The sequence below is a fragment of the Chaetodon auriga genome, chromosome 7 (assembly GCF_051107435.1).
Source record: "Chaetodon auriga isolate fChaAug3 chromosome 7, fChaAug3.hap1, whole genome shotgun sequence".
NCBI classification, from domain to species: Eukaryota; Metazoa; Chordata; class Actinopteri; order Chaetodontiformes; family Chaetodontidae; genus Chaetodon; species Chaetodon auriga.
Window position 1 is genome coordinate 14137831 of NC_135080.1, and position 13902 is coordinate 14151732.

General features: G+C 42.1%; 2 protein-coding genes across 5 annotated transcripts in view; one reads left to right on the forward strand and one right to left on the reverse strand.

Annotated features, from left to right (window-relative positions):
• fchsd2 (FCH and double SH3 domains 2) overlaps positions 1 to 6743 on the reverse strand; it is a 64525-nt gene extending 57782 nt beyond the window's left edge. For both annotated transcript variants that reach the window (XM_076734881.1, XM_076734880.1), the window contains exons 1-2: positions 6446 to 6743; positions 2679 to 2776 (exon numbers count right to left, since the gene is read on the reverse strand). In XM_076734881.1, the coding sequence (XP_076590996.1) occupies positions 2679 to 2776; positions 6446 to 6466 (119 nt within the window). In that variant the 5' untranslated portion in view covers positions 6467 to 6743. The remainder of the gene's footprint in view (positions 1 to 2678; positions 2777 to 6445) is intronic.
• Positions 4122 to 12936, forward strand: p2ry2.1 (purinergic receptor P2Y2, tandem duplicate 1). 3 transcript variants are annotated; one of them, XM_076734883.1, is made up of 5 exons: positions 4122 to 4222; positions 10587 to 10937; positions 11068 to 11236; positions 11627 to 11972; positions 12057 to 12936. In XM_076734883.1, exons 1-5 carry the CDS (start codon positions 4192 to 4194, stop codon positions 12249 to 12251), a joined length of 1092 nt encoding a protein of 363 aa, XP_076590998.1. In that variant the 5' UTR covers positions 4122 to 4191; the 3' UTR covers positions 12252 to 12936. The 3 variants fall into 3 exon arrangements, with proteins under 3 accessions (XP_076590998.1, XP_076590999.1, XP_076590997.1); XM_076734884.1 differs by lacking the exon at positions 4122 to 4222 and adding an exon at positions 9007 to 9084 and having other exon boundaries at positions 12057 to 12932; XM_076734882.1 differs by lacking the exon at positions 4122 to 4222 and having other exon boundaries at positions 10421 to 10937; positions 12057 to 12932.
• Positions 12937 to 13902: the final 966 nt, after the last annotated feature.

The following is a 13902-nucleotide window of genomic DNA, read 5'->3' on the forward strand; positions in this document are numbered from 1 at the left end:
ACATCAAAGGTTCTCTCACAACAAAACAAATACCGTCACCACAGAGGGGTTTATTGTTATAAGCTTCACCATACCTTGCTATTCATGAGAACAGATTTTGAAGACAGCACTGCCTTTTCGCAATTTTTTTATTTAATCATCCGAATCTAAAGATAAAACCAACACAACTAGTGAAAATGTGTTACAGCTCCATTATAAAGGTGAATTTCTTATTCAGCAAAAGAAAGGGAAAGTGGGTGTATGAAAGGTAGGCCAGTGTGACCAGTGTATTCACAAGGTGAATACAAATATGTGTGAGACTTGCCTATTTTTATGGTTTGCACTGGGTAGTGTGTGTGTGTGTGTGTGTGTGTGTGTGTGTGTGTGTGTGTGTGTGTGTGTGTGTGTGTGTGTGTAGCTGCTGAGGCAGACATAAGGGTATGGGGGATTTAGCTGGATTGAGGACACCAAGTTGACTCCCTGAGTCCACCAACTCCCCATCGTTTTCTCCTCTCTCTCTTTCTCTTATCCTCTCCCCTAAGACGAGTTCGTCTTAAATGCAGTCCCACAGGATTAAATACACTGGCCCTTTCTTTCTTTTTGTCTGTCTCTCTTTCTTTTTTCTTTCATTCTTTGTTCCTTTATCTTCCCCTTTTACCTTTTACCATCGGTAGGGACACAGGCTGAATGCACTGCAGCAAGGAACTTGTCTATGTGCATGTGTGTTTGAGTGTGTGTGTTGATTAAAACCAGCCTGTGGATTAATTAGGGTAAATAACCTCAGAGCAGATTTTGGGATTTAAGAGTTAAAATCTACTGTAGGCTTTGTGCAGGAAAATGTGTGTCTGCCACCGTGTATGTGTTTCATTATATGGCCACACTTTCCTCAACCTGTGGGGTCCAGCTATTTTACAGGTCTACAAGTTTACCCAAACAATTTCAAGGGTCATGTTTTAGTCCAGATCCATCAAAACTATGTTTTTACAGGGACAATATACAGTATGTATACTAATTAGCAATACTACAATTGTCCCAGTGTTCACCAACTGGCTAGCTTCCTGCTGCAGTGCATTCACTGACTATTTGCAGGCGTAATTGCAGTTAGAAACTCTGCATTCTGACCCTGGATGGGGACAGGTCAATAATTGCTGCTTCCTGTGGAAATCCCTGCTGCACTATTAACATTACAATCTGTCCAGTTAGGGACACATTTGTTACAAGAGCTGGAGTTTGGTGTGTCAATAAGGCAAAGCTTTCCTGTTTAACTATGTCTCTATGAAGTTTTAGAGGGCATGAACAAAATACAACACAAATACACATTTTCTTCTGGTACAAACTAGAACAGATCGGTCATTTCAGAGGTATTGGTGACGACAGTTGACAGTTTGGCCAGTTGTTGCCTTGTAGCACCTCAGGTACTGCTCTGCTGGTTCTGACAACAGCAACGGTGGTCCAAGTCAGTCAGTGTGTACTGAACAGCCATCTTGCTGCTGATGTGAATTTCACAACAATGAAGCCTGACGAACACCACACCACTGACAGAAAAACTAGCGTGTCTTAGTCACAGACACATCGAAAAAAGCAGATGCCTGTTGCTGCAGGGGCTTGAGTCCAGGCCTCCTGATAAAAAGGCAGTCTCCCTAATCACTGCACCTCCCTGCTGCTCCTGATTTTAGCACCACAAGAATGTTTCATCAGAAATAATTACAAAACATTAAAGGCTAGTGGAACGTACTGAGAAAACACTGCAGGAAGCGCTTTTCAACCACGAGGATGACAAAGCCAATTTCAAGATCTTTACCCAGTGGCATGTAGCCCCATCCCTGAGTGACTGAAAGAACTAACACATTGTGGTTGCATATGCTAAACTGGCTCTCCCTCTCTCCCACAAGTGTGACCAGGGCCTTGTTCGCTCTCCAAAACCCACCAGCAACAAGGCAATCTGTTCTCAAACAGCTGGAGCTGCCCCCAAGAGTGAGAGGGGGAGAAAGCGAGAGGAGCGAGATGGAAGTGACAGAGGGAGAAGAGAGGTGAAAAGTGTGAAAATGAGAAACGGGGAGGAAGACAGGGATGGAGGCAGAGAGGCAACAGTATTAGAGAGTTTGCTGTCATAAATAATCAATGCTTAGTCAACACAGAAAATGAGAGCGTGTGAAGGAACCAGGGTTTCCTCCCATTGCCAAATCCAAAAGGGAAAACTGCCAGACTCGCACACGTCATGAGTAAACAGAGCTGAGCCAAAATGAAAGAGAGAGATATGGAAACAGACAAAAAGATTGTCAGAGCAAAAGAGATGGAAAAAAATGGAACCGAGGGAGAAGGAAAAGATGGCAGAAGGAGATACAGAGTGAAATCTGGAAAAGAAGAAAGAGAGCAAGAAAGTAAGAGAGTCTGAGGAAGGAAAGGGCAGCAGGAAATTCCTTCGTCATTCTCCCAACCCTTTGTCCTTCTCAAAAAACTGGAATATGACAATACTCCTCCTCCTCTTTTTCTTTGCCATGCCACTCCTCCCTCACTCATTAGCGGTTTCCTCCTTTCTTTTTGCGCATGGCAGTGTCCATGTGTGCATTGCGTGCACATCGCAGTCAGCAATGATGACTAGATTTAAAATCATCTGGCAGTTGGTGAGTGTATTCCTCAGTTCTTTGGCAGCGGAAGAGAACTGTTAGTAGATGCACGTGATACAGATGTGTCCATACCTCATGTCTTCCAGCAGGTCACATTCGGTCTGGTGTTTAAAGTGCAGTCTTGTCATCTGCTCCGTGTGTGTGTTTTTCAGCTCCTGTGTCACTTTGACCTGGAGGAAACAAGAAAGATACGACAGTAAAGGATTTGACATTTATTCATCCGTCTGCTGTGCATGTGTGCTTTTTATCTCACAATCACCAACAGACTCTACAACAAATCATTGATTCTTCCATACTGACAATATCAACAGTGGGATATAAAACTCGATATTATCTGAGGATTTGGCTTTGTCACAGTAGAGCTAAAATATTGTCTTTTCCTGGTGTTAAAAGAGTTCAGTGAGCTACCAATGCCTCTACCTGCCTGAAAGTCATGTAAACATTAATAATTAATAATGATTTCTTTCCTCAGTGGCCATATCACCCACTCCTTGTTAGATTAAATGTTGCATGAAATTGCCAAAAGTCACACACCAATGTCACAAGCACAGTAGCACCGTCCATTTGGACTACAACTAATATTTATTTTCTTTCAAAAAATAATGACTATGGACTCCAAGTTTTGAGGATCCAAGGTGACATCCTCAAATCAAACAAACAGTCCATAAGTCAAATATACTCAATTTATAATTATACACATTATACAAGTTTACTGAATCTACAGTAACATGGATTCTGGATTGTACAAATGGGTTACAACTCAAGTTCTCCTGAGTCACTGTGGCCTATTTTGACCCCCATCAGTCAATCTACTTGCCAATCACATGTCAGTGTGCTCAGCTTGAGAGTCACCTGAAAGGAGGACGCACTTACACACACTCCCATCCGCAATCCATCAACATAACGAGCAGTGTTCAGGTTTTGTCAGACTTTTGGAGAGGCTGGAGGATGCTTTTTGGAATTAGGAGTGACTGAAGACACTCGACCAGCAACTCTGAACAGAGAGACTCCATGTGCACTAGAAAAAGATGTTACCTGTATGCCCTCATACACAATTTCATCTGGGTGGTCAGAACAGGGGCTACAATCTGCTCTCAGTCACACAGCCTTGTGCAAAAACAGAGAGCTCACTATTAATATGCACACAAACAAGCGCACACACACACACACACACACACACACACACACACACACACACACTCCTGCCAACACATAGAGTCACTGTGATGGTCATTGTGTATTGTCGGGTGAATTCCATCATCTATTCACCAGAGTAACAGTGGGCAAATTCATGACTGTTCTAGACAAAACAATCAACAACATAAAACACACCATACTGACACACACTCGCGCACACGCACACACAAACACACAAACACACACACACACACACACACACACACACAAACAGCAGAGCTCCTTTCTTTCATGTGCTGTGTCTTTGAAGATAAGGCGGGAGTGGTGCATTTCATTATCAGGGCAAAATTACCTCACTTGATTTCACCTTCTATCACTCATTGGAAACTCGTCGGAGAGATGGCGCAAAGGGGAAGGGCAAAGGGTGACAGAGAGATGGGGAGACAAAATGAGAGGAAGAGTGGGGATGAACATGACGGGTGAGTAAGTGAGAAAGAAAGAATGCAGAGAAGCAACGATGGCGAGACTGAGAAAGAGAGACAGTCAGTCTGAAGAAGGTGAATGCGCCAGTGGGATAGATGGGATATGGAGATATCAATCATAAGGCAGAGTAAACAATATTCAGCATGTTAAAGGCCATGTTTGAAGAAAAGAGCTCAGCTGCAGGTCTGTACCGCTAAGAAAGTGGTCCCTGTTATGTAACCCAAACATCATGCATGTATTTTACAGCGCTTCTGACGTATATATCCCCAATTGTATGTATGAAAAGGTAACAAAACAGCAACAGGGGTTGGGAGATATAAATCTATATCAAGATATTAGCTTTGTCTCAGTAACAAATGTCTGATAATGTTTGCCTTCTAGAGATTGTTCACTTACAATAATACTCCAAAATACTAGCTGTTAGCTGATTCAATGGTTGAACTTCCTGCAAGATGCCATTGATTGTGAGATAAATATAATATTTCTTCTTCCAGACTTTTATTAAAAATTGAGAAATAAGTACATTTGGTATGGAAAGACTATGGCAATGTCAGCAATTTGATAGATTAGATTCATTTTTCAACTCTAAGAGGAGCATCTAAAAATGTATAGTAAATCAATACAACTCCACAAAATATGGCTTATTATAGAGTTGAACCAAAGCCTCAGATTTTCTCACAGAATTAGATGGATACAAAGATAGAGAGACAGATAGTATTTCATAGTATTTGTGGAGCAATATGCTGCCTTTTTTCAACCTCATTAAGTGCCATCTTTAATTTAAGCCACATAAAACTAATATATGAGAGTCAAACGAGCTCAGGCTGTAAGCAGATGTGGTGAGAGACAGACAAAACACTCAAGGAGCTGTATGTCGCACCAAGAGATAAATTATTAGTATCCAACAGCCAAATAGTGATACACTCTGGCTGTGGTGCTGCGGGCTGAGTGCGCCGAGTGTGCCAGCCACATTGGCAGGGGTTAACGCGTCAGTATCTTGAAAATTCTGTTGTATTTGTGGAAGTATTTGCACAACAAATTGAATGGGAGAGATGCTGACAGCCGGCAGATGGGATCTAAGAAAATAAATATGACTGTAATAGATCACATACAGTGGAGCAAGACATCCCTAGAGGTCTCTACAGCCTCAATGACAAAGGGACCTGTTCAAGTGTGTGTGTGTGTGTGTGTGTGTGTGTGTGTGTGTGTTTTACAGACATGATATGACATGTTCAGGACCTGTCTGTGTGTAGAGACCAGAGCACAAATGGCACTGGGGGAATATGTGGTAATTAAGAGAAACTGTGCAGAGGTTCACAGCAGGGTAATTGGTTCTCATGCATCTATTTCAGGACAACACACAAACTCATAGAAAGCAATGAACAAGCAACTTCAACACACCCTCACGCACACACAGTCTCACACCCTCTGGGTACCAAGCTACAGGGGACTGTAGTCTTTTCTCAGCCCATACAGAATCAATACCTCAGATCAGGCATGGCTCTGCAGGCATGTCTCGTGTGTGTGTGTGTGTGTGTGTGTGTGTGTGTGTGTGTGTGTGTGTGTAGCTTTTGTCAGCTCAGGCTTTGATGAAATGATGTGACCCTGGACAGACTGAAGGTCTTCCCTTCAGACAAGAAGCATCACCATGTGGAGAAACGACCGCTTTTGTTATGCTGTCTGGGCGACTGTTGTCACAGTTTTACGAAATATCAATGAGCGAAAAAACACCAGTGCTACACTATACTGACATTAACGTCTGGACTGTATTAATTACTGAAGCGTTTGTGGCCACAACGGCAACGTGCCACAAGTTAACGTGCAAATGCCATTGTACATTTCTTTTAAAGTTATTGCTACCACAGCACGTATTAAAAGAACAACCACGATATAATATTGGCTTTCTAACATGGTGCTTGGTATTAAACGTTTCATGTTAGCCCACCTAGCTAACGTTATCTGACGTTTGACGGCTCACGCTATAACGGCTGGACAGATGCATTAATGTCACCAGGTTACCGACTAACCTAGCTAGCAAACTCTGCTAATGTTGGCTAGCAAATGTCTTTTCACCCCTTTAATTTCCCTTAAGCCTACAACATCAGACACGGTCTGCGTGGTCGGTAAAACACAACATCCACCGCTAAGGTTACTACGCTGTTATCTGTCATTGTCTGGACAGCCCAGCTAAAACATAACGGACTCTGGAAATCACTCACCTTCCTCGGCGGCGGCTGCATTTTGGAGTATTGACATGAATGGTATTTCCCTTGTGAGATGTATTGTAATTCCAAGAGGAAATCCAAATCAGTGTGGGACTAATATTTTGTTTCCTCAAACAAAAATCCTCCCTTCCAGACGACAGGGAGGAAACACGGGAGTTAAATTTGTACTCCGGCGGCCATGATTGATGATAAATGGCTGGTTTATACAGAGCAGAAACTGAAGCTACGAGCAGACTGGACACACTTGTGTTGGTTGCTGCCACTACGAGATTACTAGTGCACACTGTACTGTGTTGTGAAGCAGGAGAGCAGACAGGCGGAGAGGAAAAAGCAGAGGGAAGGGATGGGGGTATGTTAACGGGGAACCCCTTCAGTAGCTCAGCTCAACGGCTCCCCAAAGTGGCGAAGACCAAAATGGCACCCGGTCTGAGACGAAAAACACTGGGAGCAGAGAGGCATCCTTTTTGTTCTGCCGTCGACGGTAACCTCGATTAACACTCGCGCAGAGGTGTTTCAAATCAAATAAAGGGGCAAGAGGGACGATAAGTACAAAATGGCACCATTTGTCCACTGAGGGTCGGGGTTTTTCCGAGCTGCCCCCCGCCTGCTCAAGGAGAAAGGTCTGACGCTGACAGGAGGCTGCGTCCCGCAGACCTGCATAGCAACAAGAAACCGCAGTCGATCAAGGAAAAATCGATCGCGGAGGAGCAGGAAAAACACTATTTCCAAAAAAGAGAGAGAGATGGAAAATGAAACAAACCAAACATTACCTACCAAATCTTAGACGCGTGGATTGTTAATAATGATAATAATAACAAAAATAAAAAAATATTAATTATTTTCAACAGTTCATCTGCTTCCAGCTGAAATTAATCTAGACACACATCAAAATAAACACTGAAACATGAAATAAAATTGTACTTCAAAATTGTTTATAGTAGGCTATTGTGTACTTAAAAAATAAATAAATAAATAAAAAATCCACAAGGTACCAGAAAGTAGGCAAGATGAAACAGAGTCACTGGGTACATTGGAAGTGGGTGCTGAGTGAACAAGGAACACTTTATAATGGAGGGCGCCTGAATGCCTTGTAATAAGTTGGCAACAGCAGCAGTAGATTAAGCGCTTGCATGCATTTGTGCAGTCTGTAAACATATGTTTACATGCTAAGTGTGGTTGATTGGTTTAAAATTAACCAGGAGATGATAAAATGATGAAGCACACTGGGGAAACTAAAAGTACAAATACATATACTTATATTAGGTCTCACCAGCCCACTACGTCAGCCCCCGTGAAGTCAAAACCCGAGATTGGCCAAACCTCTCACGGTTAAAACTTACTTGTAACTGATGGGAAGAAATGCAGTCAGTGTTATTGTGGCCTAGAAATACTTCTGCTCACTTTGCTGGTGCCACTGATGCCACACTGCAGCTTATTGTTATATGAGTGGCAAGTTCTGGAGACACAGTGTCTTCCAAAAAAGTATTTTACTGCATGCCTCCTACGTGCCATGGTCAAGGTTAAGGTTAAGGGCTGTGTAATCATTAATACACAGAGTTTCTGGAGCAGGTAAGACATTAAGTGCTCTTTCGCACCTTTCCTCTCAGTATAACATTCAAACTGAGACACACATATTTTCAAACACATGCGCACGCACACACTCACATTCAGAGAAAACAAACACATCTATTAACACCCACACACATAACTTTCTGCCAGTGGCAGAGAAGAAAATGGCTGACAGTCATTGCTGGATCATATTGTATTTGTTAGGCTCCTGCCAGGATGCTTTTGGTTTATGATTCCTCTTAGGAACATCTGTTTTTCTTTGGCCATACTGAGGTAAGACATTTTATGGTAAAAACTCAACTACTTCAGCTGAAAGTGCAAAAAGGAGCATAGATTAACAATTAGTTTCAACTCATGGCACACTTTCCTGAAATGTGAGAAATCATGGGTGATCTGAGATACTCTTTGTGTATTGGTGTTTTAAGGTTCACATTGTCATCATGGCTGTCGACACAAAGAGCGACGTATTTATATGTTTGATTGCGTGGCAGCAGATCTCTAATATCTTTACGCTTGTAGCTATGTATTTATATTCCGATTTACCCGTCCTCAGAAGGCCTTCTATCTTTGAACTGATGGTGAAAATGGAAATAATAGCTAATTGTACAAAAGCTAAAGAAAACAATTAGATTACAAAGAAAAGAGATTGTTGGTAATTATGTTGGCCCACATTTATCATAGCAATAACTGCATGTCTCAGTAGGATTCATGTCTTTTTAATTGTCTTTCTGAGTTTACAAATCTGAAAAAAAAAAAATATATATATATATATATATATATATACACACATGGTGATAGTCTTGTCCTAGTCACTGTCCGTTTGACTGACAGCCAGACCAACAGCCTCAGGCCTAACTGCTGACGCACTGTATACAGGCTACAGCTTGTCAGGCAGGAACACACCTCCACAGGTTTTTCACCCTCAAGTATCTTAAGAACACGTCCAGCCATAAACAACACATTCAGATACACACTGTATCTACTACTCGGGAGAATGAGGATACATTACATACAGTGGGATGGTCAATGCAGGACAGTTCTTGAAAGTCGATAGCGTTCATACAGTGAGTAATTTCATACTTTTTAGGGGTTTAGTGCATGGGGAAGGGGGCTTTAGTACAATTTAATGAGAAATAACACAGGCGACTTTACAGCTGAATTGTAAGTTGTGCTCAGTTTTATATGGCATGCGCACAGCAGGTCAGAAGAATTTGGGGGGCTACAAAAGGGGCCGCTCTGTCTTAGGTCTGTTATCTGTTAAATTTAACCTGCAGCTGTTTTGAAGAGAAAAAAAAGCAGAGAGCAAAGGGTGCAGAGTGAGCAAGAGGCACTGGTTTTGATACAGAGGACATAATGTCAGAGAAAGCAGAAATAAGAGAGGGCTGTAGGTTTACTCATCTTTCAACTGAGAGGCAAGTAAGTCCGGCTTGTTACTGTCAAATTTGCATTTCAGTTTTTAAGGCGTCACAAATTTACGTGGTTTGAACTTGAGTTTGTCTGGTAAACAGACAGATTTGTAGCGTAAGAGAAAAATGGACTGTGAGACACGACATGCAGCATGCATGCCAGCGAGTAAAGCAGAAAGAAAGGTTTGAACACGATCTAAAAACAAGGTCTGGTCTGAGTTAAAAAGTTATTCCTCTGTCTCTTCATTTCGCCGCCAGGAGCTTTTGGAAAACTTTGACATGCAAAGTGCCAAAATGAGTGCTGTTTTTCTGCATGAGAACACAGCTGCACTTAAAGTTTTGCAAAAAGTTGTTACCACACAAGCCTGTGCGAATCTTTGTTAGACTCCTCTGCAGCTCCAATGTGTTAAGGACGATTTTTTTGTCTTTGGGGGAGGAGAAAGGAGAGGCAGAAAGGGTAAGGCCGATAAGTATTTCAATAATCTGCTAAGACATGGTGTTATGATGTCATGATGTTGTGTTAAGTAAACCTGTTGTGCCAGGTGGTGGAAAAGTACATCTTGCTGCACACATATATAATACTACCCTATAATTTAGCCGTAAAACCCACATATTTTTATATTTGCTCACAAACTTGTTCATTTAATCCACAGGAAAAAGGATTTAGGATAGCATGGTAATCAGTTATGATTTGAAATGGGTGCCACCGGTTAAGTATCCTCTTCCCTCTATCCCTCACAATTCTTCTCTCATTTACTCAACCACCCACTCAGAAAGAGAGAGGCAATTAAAGGAAGTCAGCCTTAAAATGATTTACTTTCTCTGAAATGCACGACTTTGAAATGGGATGAGTCAAGCTATATACTGGATGAAGTAAATTTGATTGCGCAATGGGCTGGTCAATTATGCTTGAGGATGTCATGACTTATACTGCACTGCGCTGCTGAGGCATGCCAAAGTGAATGACTTGGGCTATCTTAAAACGTAATATAAGTTGATGCCACTCTCTCACAGTCATACCCATTTCCTGTGTCTCCACACGCCCTATCACACGGCCTATTAATGTGCGTATGATAACTTCTTCATGGTTAGATAGGTAAAGTGCTTCTGGATTAAAATGCAGCATAATGATCTCTACCCTCTGCTTGTCTTTTCTTCAGGCGTTCTCACAACCAAGATGGCCACCTTTGACAACAAGACCGACTCAATCAATATCAGTGCCTTCTACTGTGAATTTCAAGAAGATTTTAAATTTGTTCTCCTTCCTGTCAGCTATGCCCTGGTGTTTGTAATCGGCCTGGCGCTCAACGCCACAGCGTTGTATGTGATTGTGTTCCGCACAAAGCGCTGGAAGCCCTCCACTATCTACATGTTCAACCTGACGATGTGTGACACTCTCTACATCCTGACTCTGCCCTTCCTCATCTATTACTATGCAGATGAGAACGACTGGCCCTTCAGCGAACCGTTCTGCAAAGTCATACGCTTCCTGTTTTATGCCAACTTATACGGTACAGTTCTCTACAGAGAGACCCATACAATACAGCAAAACAGAGTTTAATATGTGATATAGTGCAAATATGGCATCAAACTGTTACATACAGTGAAAAGGGGCATATTAAATGTTTATCCCTCTGGCAGGTTCCATTCTGTTCCTGTGCTGTATCAGTCTGCATCGGTTCATTGGCATCTGCCATCCGGTCCGCTCCCTCTACTGGGTCAGCGCTCGTCGGGCCAGACTGGTATCTGTGGCCGTGTGGGCCTGTGTTTTATTCTGCCAGGCACCTGTCCTCTACTTCTCAAGAACTAGGTGACTGAAATTTGCATTCTTTCTGTCTGTCCGTCTTTCTTTCTCTTTCTTTCTTTCTTTCTTTCTTTCTTTCTTTCTTTTTCTTTCTTTCTTTCTTTCTCTCTCCCTTAATTCCTCCCGTTCTAACTTAATATCCTTCTTCATTGTATTGAAAGTGTGTTTAACTGTGGACTATTGATTTTTGTGGTGTGCCAGTTTTGCCAAGTACCTTATCTTAGGATGCCTTAATGGGACACACTTCAGTGAACAACCAAGCTGCAAGCTAACAAATTTCCATTTTATTTCCTCTCTTTCATCACTCCTATCTCTTTCTCTGCGGTTCAGTGCCAAACAACACAGCAGCACCATTTAATAAACCTAAACAGGCGAAATCTGTTTCTCCCACGCCAGGGATGTGGACACTGAGCGGATCTGCTACGACACCACCAGCCCAGAGCTGTTTGACGACTTCCTGGTGTACAGCTCGGTCGTGTCAGTTCTCATGTTTGCTGTGCCCTTCATGGTGGTGATGGTGTGCTATGGCCTCATGGTGCGGAAGCTTTTAGAGCCTGACTGGGGGTCTGAAGGGGGAGCTGAGGGCAAGATGGGGGGCCTGGCAGGCCACCGTTCCAAGCAGAAATCAGTGAAGATGATAATCATCGTGCTGGCAGTGTTCATGCTCTGCTTCCTCCCATTCCACCTCACGAGGAGTCTGTACTACTCCTTTAGATACCTAAGGCAGGTCAATCCAGCACAGGTGAGGACAAACACACTTTTTTAATGATACATGTGTTAAAATGATTTCAAATCTCAGTTTATCATATTTGTATATGTTCATCAGATCAGCTGTAATGTGCTGGAGGCCTCCAGCGTGGCCTACAAGGTGACCCGACCTTTCGCCAGCGCCAACAGCTGTGTGGACCCCATCCTTTACTTCCTGGCTGGGCAAGACCTCCGCAGTAACCTCACCAAGAAGAACAAGTCATGTACACTGAAACCAACAAGTATCAACCAATGCTTGACAACAAAACTCTGATCCAATACCTCAAGCTACCTTGGTAAAAATGCAAAGTCCTGCGCTTATTGCCGCTCTCCTCTGGTAGATGTGACATTCCATACCATCAATTTTCAATGTCTGCCAGTTGCCTGTTAAGCAAACACAGGACTCCTGAGGGTTGAGATCTCCCTATGAGGAGGCAATTGGGGAATTACAAGCAGGGAAACACTTTTAAAATCCTACTTAACTGCCTGAAAAAGTACAGTCCAGCACACTGTGTTCATGTTTCCATCATTAATGAGTAGAAGTATAAATCAAATGTGGAAAACTCTTATGACTGAATGTTATAAATAACCATCTAAATCATGTAGTGACCGAAGGCATTAAAGGCCTTTAAAGGATTTCTGGAGATCTTTTGCTCTTTTTTGTTTGCTTGTTTGTAATTTGTTATGTTTGAAAAGTTACAGCATGATGGACAAACAGATCTAAACTAGCTGTGTTTTTGTTAGCGAGTCTACTGGACAACTTCTGTCTCTGATGTTTGTATGGGAACAAGTGGGCTTTCCACAGCTCTCCTTTCTCTAAGCTGACAGAGGGCAAACGTTTAGACACTCGTCTGGCTTTTAAGCCTTGTTTTGAATGCCCCAGACAAGTATTTGTGTACGTGTGTGTCACCAAAAGTGAAGGAAGTAAAAATTCACAATAAACGTCCATAAATTTTGACAAAAGGGTTGTGGTGTTTCGTTTTTAGCATTTGTCTCATGCGCCATACTGCACTAACCTAGATGCTGTAATTTGTGTCAAGTATGACATACTTCTTGCATACTGGCTGTAGAATGAGTCTCACTATATTCTGCGAGACATTTCTGGTGTAGAATAGTTCGTCCTTTAATGGGAGTTAGAGACTCTGAGCAGCTGAGCAGGGTGTTTGAAACCAGAGAACCTTTTATGTCATGAACACTGGCCCACCACTAGGGGGTTGTACTGCCTAACAAACAAGATAGGTTCTGACTGACGATGCCTCCTGAGTTTTAACTACATTTTTGAAGTTTTATAGTTGACCAGAAACTCTCTTGAACACGCAAATACTCAGACCCACACCTCGCATTCATAGACGACAGCCAGAAACAGTAAAATGCAACAGTAGCGCATGCCAAAGCAAACAAGAGTGCATTTAAAATACACCTCTTCTTTATTTCAAGAGTAAAAACATCATACAGAAAAATGTAATATTATAAATGCAATCTACAAACTTGATGAGATGAATGTTTTTTTTTTTTATCCGTCCTTCCTACCAGCAACACTTCAGCTCCAACACATGTAATAATAATCCTAATGATGAAATAATGAAAACATGTAACTGCTGCAACCAATAAATATCCAGTCCTCCAGACATGCCTCCATGTTCCTCGTAACGACATAATAAGAAAATATGAAAATGAGTAGCTAAAAAACCTCTATGATTATAGTACACTCTTTAAAACCCATGAGGATGTAAACTGAAGCCAACTGAGCTGCATGACTTTGAGGCATCTCAACCACTAATCCTCCGCAGCCACTGGTTGGTTTATTTAATTAAACAATAAAAAATAAATATGTGTGTGTATTTATGTGGGAGTCGTTTCTTACAGTTATTGAGATTGCATAACTGGCGTCTGGCTATAAATACTGTGTGTGTGTGTGTGTGTGT